The sequence below is a fragment of the Gopherus flavomarginatus genome, chromosome 12 (genome assembly GCF_025201925.1).
Source record: "Gopherus flavomarginatus isolate rGopFla2 chromosome 12, rGopFla2.mat.asm, whole genome shotgun sequence".
NCBI classification, from domain to species: domain Eukaryota; kingdom Metazoa; phylum Chordata; order Testudines; family Testudinidae; genus Gopherus; species Gopherus flavomarginatus.
In genome coordinates, this window is record NC_066628.1 from 7,707,569 (window position 1) to 7,725,351 (window position 17,783).

At 49.9% G+C, this 17,783-nt stretch overlaps 1 protein-coding gene across 1 annotated transcript in view; it reads right to left on the minus strand.

Annotated features, from left to right (window-relative positions):
* Positions 1–774: 774 nt before the first annotated feature.
* Positions 775–17,783, minus strand: part of LOC127033138 (zinc finger protein 850-like) — a 47,389-nt gene continuing 30,380 nt past the window's right edge. Inside the window, exons 5-10 of the mRNA XM_050920942.1 lie at positions 14,602–16,727; positions 8,171–8,352; positions 5,074–5,161; positions 3,976–4,102; positions 3,255–3,368; positions 775–2,938 (exon numbers count right to left, since the gene is read on the minus strand). Of these exons, the coding sequence (XP_050776899.1) occupies positions 1,323–2,938; positions 3,255–3,368; positions 3,976–4,102; positions 5,074–5,161; positions 8,171–8,352; positions 14,602–16,727 (4,253 nt within the window). The 3' untranslated portion in view covers positions 775–1,322. The remainder of the gene's footprint in view (positions 2,939–3,254; positions 3,369–3,975; positions 4,103–5,073; positions 5,162–8,170; positions 8,353–14,601; positions 16,728–17,783) is intronic.

The window sequence follows — 17,783 nt, forward strand, 5'->3', positions numbered from 1 at the left end:
TTGGATTGGAATAGGGGATCAGTGGACATTTTGGCCCTTGGAACCCCCGCAGTTTCAGTACGTAAGGAAACTGAAGCCAGGGCAAGTTGTCACAATGTTTAACAAGGTCTCTTGGGAAGGTATAGGACAAGGAACTACCCTGACAAGATACTTACTGTTCTAAGCTAATGAAAGTGGCGTATACGTTAAGGCCACCACTTATCTAGATATACATTTTAATCTCACCATGACCACAGGAAATTACATTATTTATTGGCCTGCAGGCAAAGCCCTACAACCAGACCTTAGGTATCAAATTCTTTTAACTGGACCACTTTAACGCCTGACCAATTTCAGAATTTGAGCTTACTCCCACCAGAGGTTCAGAAAATTTCTGACTTACAGGGTCAAATCCATGTGCTTCAGAACATATATCAAACTGAAAAACATGCTTTCATACAGCCCGCAGTGTTTACTTTGTGTACTAATTATGATGTGATGTGCTATGTAACTAAGGCAGTGAAACAACCCCAGAATATTATTACAATGGGACATTAATTGCATTGTTTTTGTTTAGTCTAGGAATGTGGTTGTTGTAAGAAGTGTAATAACAAAAATGCCTTTTATGTTTATACTAATCATGCATTATCGTTATATCCAGCTAAGCTGTATAGGGCTAGTCCTGATCCTTTTGAACTGGAAACAGAAATACAAGGCATGATGCAACTGGAGGTTTAAGAATATTGGTTGTGCTAAAGACGAGCACAAAAGGAGGGAATGTGGAAACGGGTTAAAGGATTTAAATACAGGCCTCTCAGTTGTAAGAAACAGAGCAACTGTCATGCTAAGTCTTAGCCTAATCTCGCGGGACCTGTAGAAGCAGGGCTCACGTCAGCAGCGAGTGGGAAGATGGCAGAGTAGAGTCAGCGTGACCCAGCCTTGAGATAGCGATGTTTTGAAAACAGAAGTGAGAAAATACAGGAATGGGAAGGACATAATATAAACAAACTGCAGATGTTTTTAGTTAATGCAGGCCACTAAAATGTATAAATGCCTGTGTGATTTTGCTTATACTTTGAAGAAACTGAGGCAGAGATGCTCTCTGTCAGCTGGTTTCTTCCCTTGCAATTGCATGTCCTGAATAAAGCTGTCTCTGATTTTGTCACTTCCAACCTGAGAGTGGAGCTTGTTTCTTTCACAACAATAAAAGTTTACATTTCAAAGTTCAAGTCTGTCTAATGTGGAATAGCCCTAATTACCATTCACACACTTTTCAAACATGTCTCTAAAGTTGAATCTGGGTCAACTAGCCTACAAGCTTCTTAACCCTTTCTCGCCATCTGTCACAGAAGTTTAGATCCTGTGTGGATTCTCCCATGTTTAATGAGGTGTGATCTCTGTGTGAAACTTTTCCCACAGTTCAAGCACTTATGGGGTCGTTCTCCTCTGTGGATTGCCTGATGTCTAACAAGGGCTGACCTGTTCGTGAAACTTTTCCCACAATCCAAGCAATTATGGGGTCTCTCTCCTGTGTGGATCCTCTGATGTATTATAAGATATGATCTCTGTGTGAAACTTTTCCCACAGTTGATGCACTTATGGTGTCTCTCACCTGTGTGGAATGCCTGATGTCTAACAAGATCTGACTTCCGAATAAAACATTTCCCGCAGTCCAAGCACTTATGGGGTCTCTCTCCTGTGTGGATGGCCTGATGTTTAACTAGGGCTGATCTGTCTCTGAAACTTTTTCCACAGTCTAAGCACTTAAGGGGTCTCTCTCCTGTGTGGACTGCCTGATGTTTAACAAGGTCTGACTTCTGTATGAAACTTTTCCCACAGTTCAAGCACTTATGCGGTCTCTCTCCTGTGTGGATTGCCTGATGTTTAACAAGGTCTGACCTCCATATGAAACTTTTCCCACAGTCCAAGCACTTATGGGGTCTCTCTCCTGTGTGGAATGCCTGATGTCTAACAAGGTCTGATCTCTGAATGAAACTTTTCCCGCAGTCTAAGCACTTATGGGGTCTCTCTCCTGTGTGGATTGCCTGATGTTTAATAAGGGCTGATCTGTCTCTGAAACTTTTTCCACAGTCTAAGCACTTAAGGGGTCTCTCTCCTGTGTGAATCATCTGATGTGTTGCAAGATATGATCTCTGTGTGAAACTTTTCCCACAGTCCACACACTTATGAGGTCTCTCTCCTGTGTGGATTGCCTGATGTTTAACAAGGTCTGACCTCTGTATGAAACTTTTCCCACAGTCCAAGCACTTATGGGGCCTCTCTCCTGTGTGGAATGCCTGATGTTTAACAAGGTCTGACCTACGTATAAAACTTTTCCCACAGTCCAAGCACTTATGGGGTCTCTCTCCTGTGTGGATTGCCTGATGCTGAATAAGGGATGATCTCCATGTGAAACTTTTGCCACAGTCTAAGCACTTATAGGGTCTCTCTTGTGCTTGGCTTATCTGGTGTGTAATAAGCGCTGACTTGCAACTCAGACATTTCCCACACTCAAGTGCTTGATAGGGTTTCTCTCTCGTGTGGATTCTCCCATAGTTATTCAGGTCTGAGCAGTTATTGAAGCTTTCTCCACGGTCCAAGCATTGAAGGGGTTTCCCTCCGGTGTGGATTGTTTGATGTGTCACAAGCTGTGATCTCAGAATGAATCCTTTCCCACATTCGAGGCACTGATAAGGTTTTTCTTCCTTGGGATTTGTTTGCTGGGCTGTGGGATCCTTGTCTCCTCCCCAACATTTAATGGATTCATCCACTTTCTTCCTTGGGTAGTTAACCAGCAGCTTCTCTGACCTGTGCCAATTTCCACAGGCTTCTCCCACTTCCAAGCACTGGGAAAAATTCCCTTCAGGTCTTCCCACAAAGGTCCCCTGTGGTTCCACTTTCCCAGGAATGTGCTCGCCATGATTCCCCTCCTCATTCTCACTCACTCTCTCATCACCTGCTGGGAGAGAGAGAATCCAGACAGGAGTGATTGTGATGGGGAGAAAGAGGAATAGCACAGAGAGAAAACCCAACACGCTAACACTGCGAAGACTGGCAATTGGATTCTGCCTCCACGTCCCACCCACTCAGAAGAATGAAAAGACGGGAAGGAAACTCCGGCCGCTAATAGAATGGAAAGCCATGAGCAATATCTGCTGACTCCAGCCCTGCTCTAGGTGAGATGAGGAAGAACTGAGGGTTTTTACTCATACCACATTTTTGGGATTCTTAACTTTTTCCTTCATTAGCCAAATGGTTTCTATGTCAATCCTCACCTGTGAGGGTGCCTCTTGAGATCTTTCTTTGCTGTGATGCCTGGAGATCAGGCACCCACGGCTCTTCTCCTTGTTCCAGTCGGGCGATCAGCTCAGGTTTGGGAATGGGAAACCCTGCACATGGGGTGAAATCAGAGCAGATCAGGGTGCGTGGAGGATTGAGAGAGTGTCTGTCACAAAGGACATTCTATGTCCCGGTGTTGTGCTGGGAGAATCTGGAATCCAAGGGGACGGGAACATAGTCACTGAGCCCCCTTGGGGGAGGGAGACATCTGGGGAGGTAGGGGGAATTGTTACGCCCTCACTAGCAGTTCCCAGGATCTGTGCACTTTGGGGGCTCTGCTGATGCACACACAGCGCTAGAGTTAAACTCTGCCTATTTCTAAACCTGCAGAGCCCAGAGCTCTCCCTATGGCTGGAGTAATTCCCAAGGAGGCAGGTGAAAGGGGATTCTCTGTGCGAATGAGAAACAATATCGATGGGACAATACATGGCTTCTCCCCTTTGAAAGATGCAGAGGTGGGGATGGTTCAGCACGTGCATTAGTTTTGACACCCATATCCCATTGGTGAGCGCATGGAGTCACAGATCTCTCTCACACGGCAGCTGTGGATTATAGAATCCATTCCCCTCCAATCTAACTGACAGGGGAAGAACCTGACCAGACTCAGCAATACAGGCCCTACACTTTCTAATAGCTGAGGGGATGAGAATCCCTTACCCAGCGAGGTCACCATCTCGTAGTTCTCCTGCATGACGTCCCTGTAGAGGGATCTCTGAGCGGGGTCCAGCAGAGCCCCCTGCCCCTGGATGAAATACACAGCCACCTCCTCGAAGGTCACCGGTATCTGAAACACCAAGAATCCCCCACTCAGCACCTGCTGCTCTAGCCACGATCGTACTAGTCAATGGGAAAGGAAGAAAAAAAAATCATCTTGGAAGTTCTGGGAGGACTAGAGTAGCAGAATTCCTCTCCCACCCTGCTCAGAGCAACCAGGAGGCTTCAGGGGGTGGGAGAAGGTGAGAGCTCCTTGTCCCCCCAGCACACGGAGCAGGGCAGAGTCTTCTCATTTCCCACACACCTGCCAGCCACAGGCTGATATGGGAAGCAGAGTTCTGAGCCACGGACAGGGACAGGAATCCCGACAGCTTCCCTGCGTATTTCACAGCAGCCTCTGGCCAGTGGGGTCAGGCTCCAGCACTGGGAGTCTGGAAAATGTTCCCAGCCCTATCTGAGGGGGTTGTGTCCTGTTTGAGAAATGGGGGAGTGTCCCCCCCACACCTTCAATGGGCCTGCTCAGAAAATCAGCAGGTTTCTCACACCCTGTCTCCTCCCTGCTTCATCCTGTGTCTTTCTTGCCCCTACTCCTCTACAACGAGAGCCGTAACAAGGAATTTTTGCGCCCGAGGCAAGGATCGGCTCCAGGCTCCTCAGTGCTGGGTGCCTGAGTCCCTGTTAGAGGGAAGGACCTGCTGTCAATTTGCCACCGCCGTGTCATTCATTCTTCGGCGGCAATTCGGTGGCAGGTCCCCGAGTCTCTCTCGGAGAAAAGGACCCAACACCGAATTGCACCAAAGAATTACTGAAGCGACAGCAATTTGGCGGCAGGTCCTTCCCTCTGACAGGGACTCAGGGACTCGCCGCTGAATTGCCGCCAAAGAAGCGGCGGCAGTAGAGCTGCCGCTGAAGTGCCCCCAACCACAGTAGAGCTGCACCCCGCCCCTCTATGCGCCCAAGGCAAGTGCCTCACTCGCCTCTCCCCTGTTACGGCACTGTCTACAACACCCCCCCCCTTGCAGCTCCCTGCAAATCCCCTACCTGAGCTGGCTCCATCTCAGCCATTTCCCTTCCCTGTCTCCTGGAAGATGGGACGATCTGGAGCGAAACGTGGATGTGATTCCTCAGCCTGTCAGGGCGAGAGAGGCGATGGGGGAGGTTTCAGAAGGGGCTTGAGGCCGTTTCACACCCTGATTCCCCCCAGGCTCTCTCCTTGCAGACAGATGCTCTGGACTCTGCCATGCTGCCAGGTCAGGCCCCTCCTAGCAGAACTAAACCCACTGGGGACACTTTTAAACCCTCCCAGTAACAGCATCTCTGCACCAAACGCTAGAAAAAGAGCAGAATCAAAAGAGCCACTTTGGGGGGCTCCCCATGATATTATCGTGTAACCCCCTCTAGCTCTCCTCCCCTTCTCCCCAGGTAGTGCGGTGCTCAGCAGAGTCAGCAACTGGCTTTTCCTCTCTCAGCTCCTCCCCTTCTTCCCAGGAGAGCTGACTGCCCTGGGGGTGCAGGGAATGGATCGGGGCAGGGCTGGGAGCTGGGAACCTCCCTCCCCACTTCTTGCTCCTGCTGCCCATCCAGTCTTTCCGCTCTCCCTTTTTAACTTCTTCCCTTGCCCTGGGATAATGGGCGACTGCCCCATTGCCCTGGGCCTTTGCTCTCATCAGGCAGCTCAGCTACTGACACTAGTAACGGGGGTTGAACCGGGCTGTGCCACTGATTGGCAGCGGCTCTGGGACTCAAAGACACAGGAAGCCCCTCCCCTTGTAGGCCAAACTCCCCAGCTGGTCCCTGAAAGGGGCCCTTTGTGTAGAGTCATTTCCCTGCCCGGCTCCATCCCTTTCCCCAGGTCTCTCCGTCATCTGCAGGCTCCAGCTGAGCAGCTGGTGTTGGAAGAGCCAGGGGCTGCCCCAAGGACTGGTCCCAGCCACCGCAGAAAGTCCCCACCTAAGCTGGGCACAGAGGGGATTTAACAGAGGTCTCTCCTCTGCTGGGTAAGAAGCAGCATCTCAATCTGGAGTCCCCGGTCAAAATGGAGGAGGCAGCAGCTTCTGACCCAGGGAGCTCAACTCCAGAGCTCTCATAACATGAGCAGGGAGAGACGCACATACCAGCATCCTCCTCTCCCTTAGCAATAACCAGAGCCCTTTGGTGGCAGCAGATAAGGATAAGTCTCCCTGTCCTGCCCCTGCAGCCCCCAGGGACAGGCAGGCAGAGGCTGATCTCATTGGCCCATCTGCGCTCACCCCCTGCCAGAGCCAGCAGTGACTCCGGTCTGACAAGGGGTCTTCCTGAGATCTGAATCCTGCCTGGAAATCAAACCAGGGCCCTGAGCAGCCCCAAACACTCAGGAGATAGACCCAAAATCAGCAGTGTCTCCTTTTTCATTTTTAAATCAAATCATAAATTGGAAGAAAGGTGTGTGGGGAGGGTAGGAGGCTGCCTGTGGATATTTGCCTTGTAGCATCTGAGCTCTGAGGGGACAGTCTCCTCACCTCACATGCATGTCTGACCAGTTCCAGGGAAAAAAATTCCCCACTGGTTGCTGGGAGGTGAAGCCCCCCACTCTCTCCCACCGGCAGCCCTAAGGATTAATCTGCTTGCTTGCATAGATCTCTCTTTTCTTATACATTTGAGTATTTGTTGTAATAGCTTTATAGATTTATATTCAAAATAAGTTTGGCTGTAATGCAAGAGACGTGGAAGCCAAACCCCTTTATGTTAAGCTAAGGCAAAATACAGGTACCTATATGGGAACCCTTTACCCAGAAAAGCAAAGATGACCTATATTTGTTACCCAAATAGATAAAACACCTACGCAGATGTCTAGAGACCTTCATCTAATGAAGGACGGCAAAGAGAATTTTTCAGAGTTGTACCCACAGACTTAACAAGTACACCACAAGTGCGTCCATGCCTCTCAGCTGTATGCACATACACACTAGCCTCTGGGGTAAGTGTACCCTGAGATTTCTGTGGGGGAAGGATGAAATTTGGGCATAAGAGGAAGGATTTCCAGCCAATGCCCTATAAAAAGGTGATTCATCTTCCTTAGCATTGGCCTGCTAAACCCAGGGTTGTGAGTTAAATCCTTGAGGGGGCCATTTAGGGAACTGGGGTAAAAACCTGTCCAGGGATTGGTCCTGTTTTGAGACGGGCTTGGACTAGTTGACCTTCTCAGGTCCCTTCCAACCCTGATCTTCTATGATACTCTTCATTGTCTCCATCTGCAACAACGTATCCATACTACCCACCTACCACCGCTATTAACTACTAATAAGCTGTACTTTGTTTCTTTTCAAACTTTAAGTTTTAAGGGGACTAGGCTAAGCTTGGTTTCCCTAAGCTTTATTACAGTTTAAGGTTGATTGAGTTAAGTTAGAGAGTAAACAGCATTAACAGGTTTTGCATCTGGCAGTTTTCTCTGCTAGAGGTGTGAAACCGGAATCGGTCTGTAACTATTTCACTGGATCAAATCTCCTTTAGCAGCTCAGTAAGATCTCATAGGAGAGGGGCCCTGTCCAGCGTCTGCGATGCACTCGGCCTTTAAGGACACGACCCTGGGAAATGGGAGCTGAGATTCTGCCAAAGGGAGGAGGAAAACCCCTCTGCCCTCCCCCACCCTATTTTGCAACCATTGCAACTGGCTCACCCCTGCACCTCTTATTCTAATCCCCCTGCAGCTACCCCAGGAGCCTCACTGGCTAATTGCGGTAAAAGAACCTCCCCTCTGGCTGCTCGGTGGGCCAGCCCCCCCGCTTCCTCCCTTTGCCCCCAGCCCCAGCCGGGAGCCCCTGGTCAGGGGGGAGGGGCGGGGCGAGGCGAGGAGCTCTCACCGAGCACCAGCATCCGTCCACCCCAGCGCGGGCAGCGGCTGGGACCACAAAGCACCAGCTGGGGGCGGGGGCACCGCGTGGTAACGTGATCCCGGCTCACTCCCCTCCCCCTCCCCACGTGTGTCTGTCCCACCCCCGACACGGCCCGGGCTGGCTCCCCCCACCCCGCACACACCGGGGCTGGCGGCAGCTTTCCCGGGCCCCGGGCGGGAATCGCAGCCAGCTCCGCTGGGAGCAGCCTGGGGCCAAACCTCCCCCTACAGCCCGGGGGTGCCGGGGGGGGGGCGGGTCTCTCTCACCTTCCCTCCGAGCGGGGCCCCCCGGGGCAGGGGCCGGGCCGGGCTGGGGGCTCTGCCCTGGGAGAGGCTCCTGGGGAGCAGCGGGAAGGGCCCTGCTGGAGATTCCCCTCTCCCGGCTGCAGCCAGGGCTCCGGGCTCCCAGCACCAGCCGCCGGGGCTCGGGGATCTCGCCAGGAGCCTGGGAGCCAGAGTCACCGCAGCGGCTGCGAGTCACTTCCTGCTGCCGGGCCGGAGCCCAGCGCTCGCTGCCCCACCGCCGCCTCCCGGCTGCTCCTGGGTCCTAGCGCTGCAGGGGTCGCGCTGCAGCATCTCTGGCTCCGGCTCCTGGTCCACTCCCAGGCTCTAAGGTCAGAAGGGCCCATCCTGAGCATCTAGCCCAGGGGGTCTCATGACTAAAATTTTGGTGGCCTCAGAGTGTGGCCAGCAACTCTCCCTGGTGGCTGTTCTGACACTTTTCCCTAAAATAATTCCTTTTACCAAACACCAGGAGATGTGCACGTCGGCCGGGCTCAGCAACGTGTCTGTACACGGTAAAAATTATGTCCATGGGGCCGCTCCCCACGAGCGGCTCCCTGTCCCTGCTGTTGCTGGCAGAGGCAGGGCCAGGCGGCTCCGCACGCTGCCTCCGTTCCCCCTCCCTGAGCGCTGACTGGGAGGGGGAGGTGCAGAGATGCAACGTGCTGGGGGGGAAGGAGACCAGGAGGGGGGAGCTTGGCTGCCACTGGCTGGAGTGGGAAAAGGCAGGGTGGGATGGGGACTTTGGGGAAGGGGTGGAATAGGGGTGGGGTAAGGGAAATTCAGGGGTGAGGCTGGAGCATCCCCAGGCAGAGGGGAAGTTGGCGCCTATGGAGAGAGCTGCTGCTGGAGATAACAGACTGGGCTCTCAGCTCCCCCCACGGCCCCTCTTAGGCCAGTGGAAGCGCTCCTCGGCAGGACACGCCACAGCGATCCAAGGAGGGTAGCGTGGACATCGGCTATTGCAGTAATTACTCTAGTGGCTGTAAGTCAACCTAATATACTAGTAGGTCACCTTAGATTTGAAGTGTAGATGCCCCATTACAAACAAAGGGATTTCTCTCATCTCAGAGCTTTCAGCAGTCCCTGCTCACTGGAAACCTTCCAGCGAGGACCACTCTCCCCAGTTCAATGATGCTCCTATTGTCTTTCAAGTCATCTTCTTTGTTACTGGGAGTAGAGATGGGGAGGGGAGGTGACATGAGGCCTTCCCTTCCCCCTCCCCCTTCTTATACTCAGACGCTTAATAGTGGAAAAGTCTTTGCTGGGGGATGTCGTCAGCCAACTTCATGGCATATGTGAGCTCCAAATTCTCTGTCACGTGAATTGTAAATGTCTTTGTTTACTCTTTTCTTCCTGTTGCTGGAGGGTCAGATAATAGCTTTCTAACACCAATGGTTGGTCCTTTGTGGTCTCTGAGGAGCTAGTCTGTGAGCATTCCCCAGAACGACAACATATCTCAGTAACAAAAAGGGTTACCATATGTCCAGGTCTTCCTGGACCGAGCCTCTTTTTTGAGCTCTTTCTGTCTGAGCAGGGTCTTCCTATAACAACAAATGTCCAGGGGTTTTGCAGAGCAGAGGGGCTGCAGCTCAGAAATAGCCCTGATTGGTCAGCTTCCCAATTAATCTATTCCCTAGCATCCACAGCTGATTGGTCTATTCCCGTACAGCTGCAGCTGATTGACTGCTGCCGGATCCCACCCACCGAAGCCCCAGCCCTGGGCAGAAGGTCCCGCAGGTAGGTGCTGATGGATGGGCTGTCACTGCGTTCTGGGCTTGTGTCACTGCCCTGCAACTGTGACAGTGACCGACACTGACCTCACCTCATGAGTACCCCCGCCACACCCCCTCCAGCATCCACAACTGACCCCCTGCCCCAGGTTCCCACCTCTCATCACTGTCCTCTTTTTGGGCACCTGGAATATGGTCACCCTAGTAGCAAACATACAATAAAATTTCATCATTCTACATGCAGTGGGGTTATATGCAGTTCATTGGCATAATATTGAGCAGATCATGAATTGTCCAATGATCCCCCACCAGTCACTCTTAGTACACTACATATCAGAACCATACGCAAGTGGGCAATGTGCACAGGGGGTTAGTTATAAGAGGGATCAGTGTGGGGTGAGTGGGGCAAAGAGAATCTCTGTCATCAAAACACAGGACACTGCAGTAGATGGGGAGGGGAGTGATCAGCTGGGCTGTCAGGTTCCTCATCTCCCTCTGCCCTCAGTGATGCAGGTCGGTCTGGCTTCAAGGCTGCCCAGGTCTGTTGACATCCCAGGCTCCCTTCTAGCCTGTACCCAACCGCAGCATTTCAGCAATAGGGAGATACTGCCCCTTCCCCCCATTATTTTTGGGGCATCATTCATGGTCCTTTAGAGTTCAGGGGCAGCTTCAAATGACACTGACAGGCAAAGCCTAGTCACTCTGTGGCTCTGATGCAGCAAGTTCACAGTTCTCAGTCTCAAGCCATCTGGCTCTGAGGAGCAAACCCAGCAGTTTCCCAGATCTGTTCCCCACCCCCCCTTCAAACGGTACCTCGCATTACTGAAGGGATCAGGCAGTAACTTCATTACCCTGTCTCTTGCACTGTGAATCTAGCTCGCACCATCAGTGGTTGTGCTGGGAGATACTGATCACTCTCATTGTTCAAACCACAGAAAAAAATCCCATGACAAAGATGTTAGATAAAGATTAAAATAACAATCTAAAAAAGGACTATTTTGGCAAATTATCCTTTGTCTCGTGAAGTGAAGGACATAAATCCACACCGTGTAGAGGCCAAGCATAGGAGTTTATTACACACAGCGCTGGTGGACTGTCACCTGGCTTATTAGGCTCAGAGACACTGTCAATCAATTGATTATAATAGAATATATAGACTTTTTTATCGGCGGGGAAAGTGACGGGGTAGGCAGTTCCACACCCCAGGATAGGTTTTGCAGCAAGACAAGATAGCACATTAGCAATGGTTAAAAGGTTACATAATGTCTCCGCCCATGGTCTCAAGTTAGCAAGTTAACATTTAATTAATACTTTCATAAAATGTTATTAGTATAAAATATATATGTTGAATTCTAATTTGGGGTCCATAGGAACGGAGCAACTCCCTTGATTGTCCACCAGGTACATTCCTAGGGGTTAAAGCAAAGAAACAGTGAAAGTATATGACAATAATGATTGTCCCCTTTTTGTCTTAAGGCAGGCACTGGTCCCTGGGAAGGGAGGTGAAAGGATGCCATATCTTATACTGACGTGCCAACTTTTCATAAACTCAAGGTTGGCTCTGTGGGAAGAATGTTCCCTACAGAAGAGACTGACACAATAAGAACAGGGATCTTTTGTTCAATTTGCAACTTTGAATAAGATACAATTATTTAGTTCTTAGCTCCAACACCTGGCAATTTGCTGACCAGGCCTATTTTAGCAAAACAAGATTATTTGTTTACCTCAGTTTTCTTTTAACTAATCACTATTTGCTAGGCCTCTGGTCTCTTGACCGAACTCTGGACTTTGGGTCTGAGAAAGAGCTGGCACAATCCATATACCAGGTTGTTATATAAAATGCACATGGATTTAAACCCTTCAGGAAGTCCTCAGTAAATCTGAGCTACATCCTGTCGAATTAAATATCAACGTATGTGACCAAATGGCCTTCACAAAGAGAGAAAAACCCACAATCCAGGGTTGGCTATACAACACTTTCATATTCATAAAATGAAATCTCAGCGAATCCTTTCAGACTCAAAATCAGGAAAATAAATGTACCCATTTTCTTCTGTAGCGGTTAAACCGGGTTCACTTCTCGCCTCATTATTTGGTTGTATTAGTTGCAAAAGTTTTAGCATCATTATACTAAAAGAAAGAGAAAGAAACACAAGTCTTCCCATCTACAAATGATCTGGACTAGCCTAGAAAAAGCCGGGAAGCAATTTCACCAGTAGATGCAAACAGGGCTACAAGATCCCCATGCTTATCTCCACCCTCCCACACCCCACCCCAGTTCCTTATCTCTCGTCAAGTGCTGGAAATGGGCCATTTTCATTACCACTACACACACTTCTTTTTCTCTCCTGCTAACAACAGCTCACCTTAACTGATCAGTCTCCTTATAATGTGTGTGGTAACACCCATTGTTTCATGTTCCCTCTGTATATATCTTCCTTCTGTATTTTCCACCACATGCATCCGATGAAGTGGGTTGTAGCCCACGAAAGCTTATGCTACAATAAATTTATTAGCCTCTAATGTGCCACAAGTTCTTCTGTTCTTTTTGCGGACTAACACGGCTACTATTCTGAAAGATCTGAAGTGTCAAACTATGCTTTAGATTCAATGGGATTTCCCCGCCCACTCTCAGATCTGTAACATTTCCTTCTCCAGCCCTCTGGAGTCTGACTTAGGATCACAGACATCAGAACTGTGATTCCTAAGTATGGAGAGCCAGGGACACGGTGGTAAGTGACACCTTGGGAGGTGAAGGGGTAGAACAGTAACAGGATAATACTCTCCATCAGTTGCACGGAGGATGCTGAGTGGAGGGTGACAGTTATGGGGGAAGGAGGGAAACCCTCAGACTCACCACATCGCCCTGCAATAGCACAGAAGGTAACACCACATTTTACTGTCTCTTCTCCCATGCTTTTAGCATCAAGTTAATTCTGGTGCATAAGGCAGAAAATATACAAACACTAAATGCTTTTCAGCAGGGCCTGCAGTAATGTGAGACTATCTGGGAATGAGACCATCCAGGCCCACAGGGGGAACTCAGGGACTAATGATCATTCTGCTAATGGGAGGGAGTCAGAACACATAAGTAAGGCTTCAATCTTTTTACGGAGGTAATGGAAGTCACGGAATCTGTGACTTCCAGAGATCTGTGACTTCAGCCCATGGCGGCTGTGAGCAGCAGGGGGATCCCTGCTGCCCACAGTATCAGACAGCTGTCCCCCGGAGTTCTGAGCTGCTGCAGGCCATGGGGGTACACCGCAGCACCTGGCTCTTAGGGGTGGCCTCCAGATCTGAGTCGTTGTGGGGCCTGGGGTCCCAGAGCTCCGAGCCATGGGTGGCAGGGGGCCCATGCAGCTCCCAGCCAGGGCCCCCGCATCTGCACAGCTGCCATGGGACCTCAGAGCCCCAACAAGGGGTGTTGCAGCTTTTTCCCACCCCATTTTGTCACGGATATTATTAGTAAATGTCACAGACAGGTCACAGGCTTCCGTGAATATTTCTTTATTGCCTGTCACCTGTCCATGACTTTTCTTAAAAATATCCATGACAAAATCTTAGCCTTACATATAAGATGCTCAGGATGAGGTTATAGTAGGAAATCTGGTGGAGGGTCACAGAGATGCGCTGGCTAATCCCGACCACATTTCCTACCATAAACAGATGCTCGGAAGCAAAGGTGGGATCTCTCGGCCTTCCCCAAATGGCTCTGTGGGAATCAGCCCCTCTCAGTGGTGCTGTCTGAATGCAGACGGGGCAGAAGGCGTGAGTGATGAGAGGCAGCACTTCTCTGCCCCTGTGCTCTCCCTCGCCTCTTAGCCTATTATCTCCAATATCCCAGCACCTCCTGCTTCCCAGCTCCACCAGCACCAACTATTCCATCCCCAGTTCCCTCCCCATAACCCATCCTCCTGGTCCCTCAATATTTGATCCCCCAGAGCCCAGCGCCCTGGGTGATTCAGGGAGGGGAGGAGTTACCAGCCCCTTGGGACACTCCCACTGCAGAGAACAGCTCCAGATCAGTGGGGAGCCCAGCCCAGGGAGTGGTACAAGATAGGGGGTGAGGACCAGTGCTTAGAGTGATGATGGGGCCTGGCCCAAGTATCCTCCTCCTCTTCATGGCAGGGAGATCCCAGTTGGGAGGGGAAGAAAGAGGGGGGATCTTCAGCCAAACGGAGCGTCCGGAGGAGTTTCTCTTCCTTCCCCCACCTTTGGCCTATCTGCTCAGCTGCCAGGGCTGCAGCAGGGAGGAGGGGCTGATCGGGGCTTCTCCTCCTCTGCCTGGGGTTTGCTTAGACCAGGCAGAGCCAGAGGGTCACTGGCCAGCTGCTGCTGGATCCCCATTCCAGTGACAGGCAGCTTGATCCTTGGGAGCCAAACACCCCTGATGTGTGTGGGAACGAGGAAATAGGTTTGTCATCATGGCCAGTCCTAGTCAGGACACTCAGAATTTCCCCGCTGTATGGAGGAGTCTCTTATATCCAATGCAGGGTTAGCTCCACTTGGAGCATTTTCCACACTAAGAATGTCTCAGATGTTTCTTCCCTGTGCAGATTTGTGGATCCCTGATACTCCAGAAACACCAAATGAAGCTTCCCCCACGTTTAAGGTCTCTCTGTTGTGTTGATCACTGATGTGTGAAGTCAAATTGAATCTTTTCCTGCAGTCAAGCTATTTCTAGGGTCTCTCACCTTTGTGGATTTTCTGGTGTTTGGAGAGCTTTGAGCTCCTATTGAAGCTTTCCCCACACTCAAGGCATTTATAAGGTCTCTCTCCTGTGTGGATTCTCCCATGTTGAGTAAGGTGTGAGCGCAGACTGAAAGTTTTCCCACACTCCAGGCATTTATGGGGTTTCTCTCCTGTGTGAGTTTTGTGATGTGTATTAAGAGTTGATTTCATATTGAAACTTTTCCCACACTTGAGGCATTTGTAAGGTCTTTCTCCTGTGTGGATTCTGCCATGTTGTGTAAGGGATGAACTTTCCATAAAACTTTTCCCACACTCGAGGCATTTGTAGGGTTTTTCTCCCGTATGGATTCGTCCATGTTTAATAAGGGATGAACTTTCCATAAAACTTTTCCCACACTCAAGGCATACATAGGGTCTCTCTCCTGTGTGGGTTCTTTGATGTGTAGTAAGCTTTGAGTTATAAATAAAACTTTTCCCACACTCCTGGCATTTATAAGGTCTCTCTCCTGTGTGGGTTCGCTGATGTGTAGTAAGATGTGACTTCTGACTAAAACTTTTCCCACATTCAAAGCATTTAAAGGGTCTATCTCCAGTGTGAACTCTCTGGTGTATAGTAAGTTGTGACTTCCGAATGAAGCTTTTCCCACAGTCCAAGCATTTATGCGATCGCTCTCCTGTGTGGATTGCCTGATGTCTAGTAAGTTTTGTTTTGTCAACAAAACTTTTCCCACAGTCGTGGCATTTATAAGGTTTGTCACCTGTGTGGATTCTCTGATGCTTAATAAGGACTGATTGATAAATGAAATTTTTCCCACACTCAAAACATTTATAAGGTCTCTCTCCTGTGTGGATTTTCCTATGTTTAATAAGGTATGAGCTCTGACCAAAACTTTTCCCACAGTCCAAGCATTTATATGGTTTCTCGCCAGTGTGGGTTCTCTCATGTTTAATAAGGTCCGATCCCGCACAGAAAAGTTTCTCACACTGAAGGCATTTGTAGCGTCTCTCTCTTGTCCTCAGACATGGATGTCTAATAAAGTTTGAGTGCTGAATGAAACTTCTACCACACTGAAGGCATTTATATGGTCTCTCTCCCGTGTGGATTTTCCTATGTTTATTAAGGTGTGAGTGCAGACTGAAAGTTTTCCCACAGTCCAGGCATTTATGGGGTTTCTCACCTGAGTGGGTTTTCTGATGTGAATTAAGCGTTGATTTCAAACTGAAACTTTTCCCACACTCAAGGCATTTATAAGGTCTTTCTCCTGTATGGATTCTCCCATGTGTAGTAAGCGATGAACTTTCGATAAAACCTTTCCCACAGTCAAGGCATTTATATGGCCTTTCTCCCGTGTGGATTCTCCCATGTTGAATAAGGGATGAACTTTTACTAAAACTTTTTCCACACTCACAGCATCTATATGGTCTCTCGCCTGTGTGCAGTGTCTGATGTACAGTAAGGTTTGAACTCTGACTGAAACTTTTCCCACACTGAAGGCACTTATATGGTCTCTCTCCTGTGTGCACTCTCTGGTGTATAACAAGACGTGGCTTTTCACTGAAGCTTTTCCCACAGTCTAAGCATTTATAGGGCTTCTCTCCTGTGTGGGATCTGTGATGTGCCATAAGTGGTGACCTCTGACTAAAACTTTTCCCATACTCAAGGTAGCATTTATAGGGTTTCTCTCCTGTGTGCAGTCTCTGGTGCACAATAAAGTTTGACTTCTCACTGAAGCTTTTCCCACAGTCTATGCATTTATAGGACTTCTCTCCTGTGTGGGTTCTCCAATGTCTAATAAGGAACGTACTGACACGGAAACTTTTCCCACAGTCAAGGCATTTGTAGGGTTTTTCTTCATTGTGACTTGCCTGCTGGACTGTGGTTTCCTTGGGATTCTTGCATCCTCCACCACCTTGAATAGATTCATCCAGTTTCTTCCCAGGATAGTTTCCCAGCTGCATCTCTGATCTGTGTCGATCTCCCCAGGCACTTCCTTGTTCCAAGCACTGGGAAAAATTCCCTTCAGCTCTTCTCAAAAATGTTGCCTGCGGTTCCACTTTCTCAGGACCTTCCTGCTGCTGATTCTCCTCCTTGTTCTCACTCACTGTCCTATCACCTGCTGGGAGAGAGAGAATCCACACAGGAGTCACTGCCTGTGCCAGGGAGAAAAGGGGAATAGCAAAGAGGGAAAACACAACACAGTGACTGCTGGGGAGATGGAGAAACTGGATTCTGCCTCCACATCCCACCCAAACACTCCCAGGGAAGGAAAGTCAGGGAGGAAAGTCCTGACAGCTAACAGGATGGGTGGGAAGCAGTGACTGATATTTGCCTTAATGATAGGACACCTGCTGACTGCAGGCCTGACCTGGGTGAGATGAGGCAGAACTCATCGCTCACAGCACATGTTTGGAGTCCCAGCTTTTTCCTTCACTCTTGAGTTGTTTCTGTCTCAGTTTCCCTGACTCCTCACCTGTGCAAGTGCCTCTCGGGCTCACACTTTCCTTATCGGCCTGGAGATCTGAGACCCACGGCTCTTCCCCTCGTTCCAGCCGGGCGATCAGGTCAGGTTTGGGAATGGGGAATCCTGCACAGGGGGTGAAATCAGGCAAGGTCCGGAGTCTTGCAGAATATTTGTCACAGGGAACATTTCTTGAGTTTTACCTGGCCCTACAACTGACTGTGGTAACTCAGACCCTTTGGGAGCAGCAAACATCTCGGGGTGGGGGTGGGGTGTTGTCACGCCCTCACTAGGAAGCCTCAGGGTAGATGCGTCTGGGAGGCTCTCTGGTACGCGCAGTTCTGGTGTTAAACTCCTGCCTATTTCCAAACCAGCACGTAGGTGCTGAAACTAGCCATGCTGGGGGAGCAGCTGCACCTCCTGGATTGAAGTGGTTTCCATTAGATCCAGGGTTTACAGTTTGGTTCGATGGATCTCAGCACCCCCAACTGTACAACCTGTCCCAGCAGCCCTGAGCCTGCAGCACTGAGAGCGTCCCCAGGGGTGGAGCTAGTCCCAAGAGGGCCAGTCAGTGGAGTGTGAAGGAGAAATAACACAGGCAGGTCAATCCCCTGCTTCTGGCCCCTTCACAGCTGGAGAGACAGGGATGAATTAACCTGTCTGTTAGGTTTCTGACCCCCTTGTTCCCTCAAAGGGGGTGTGGAGATGCAAGTC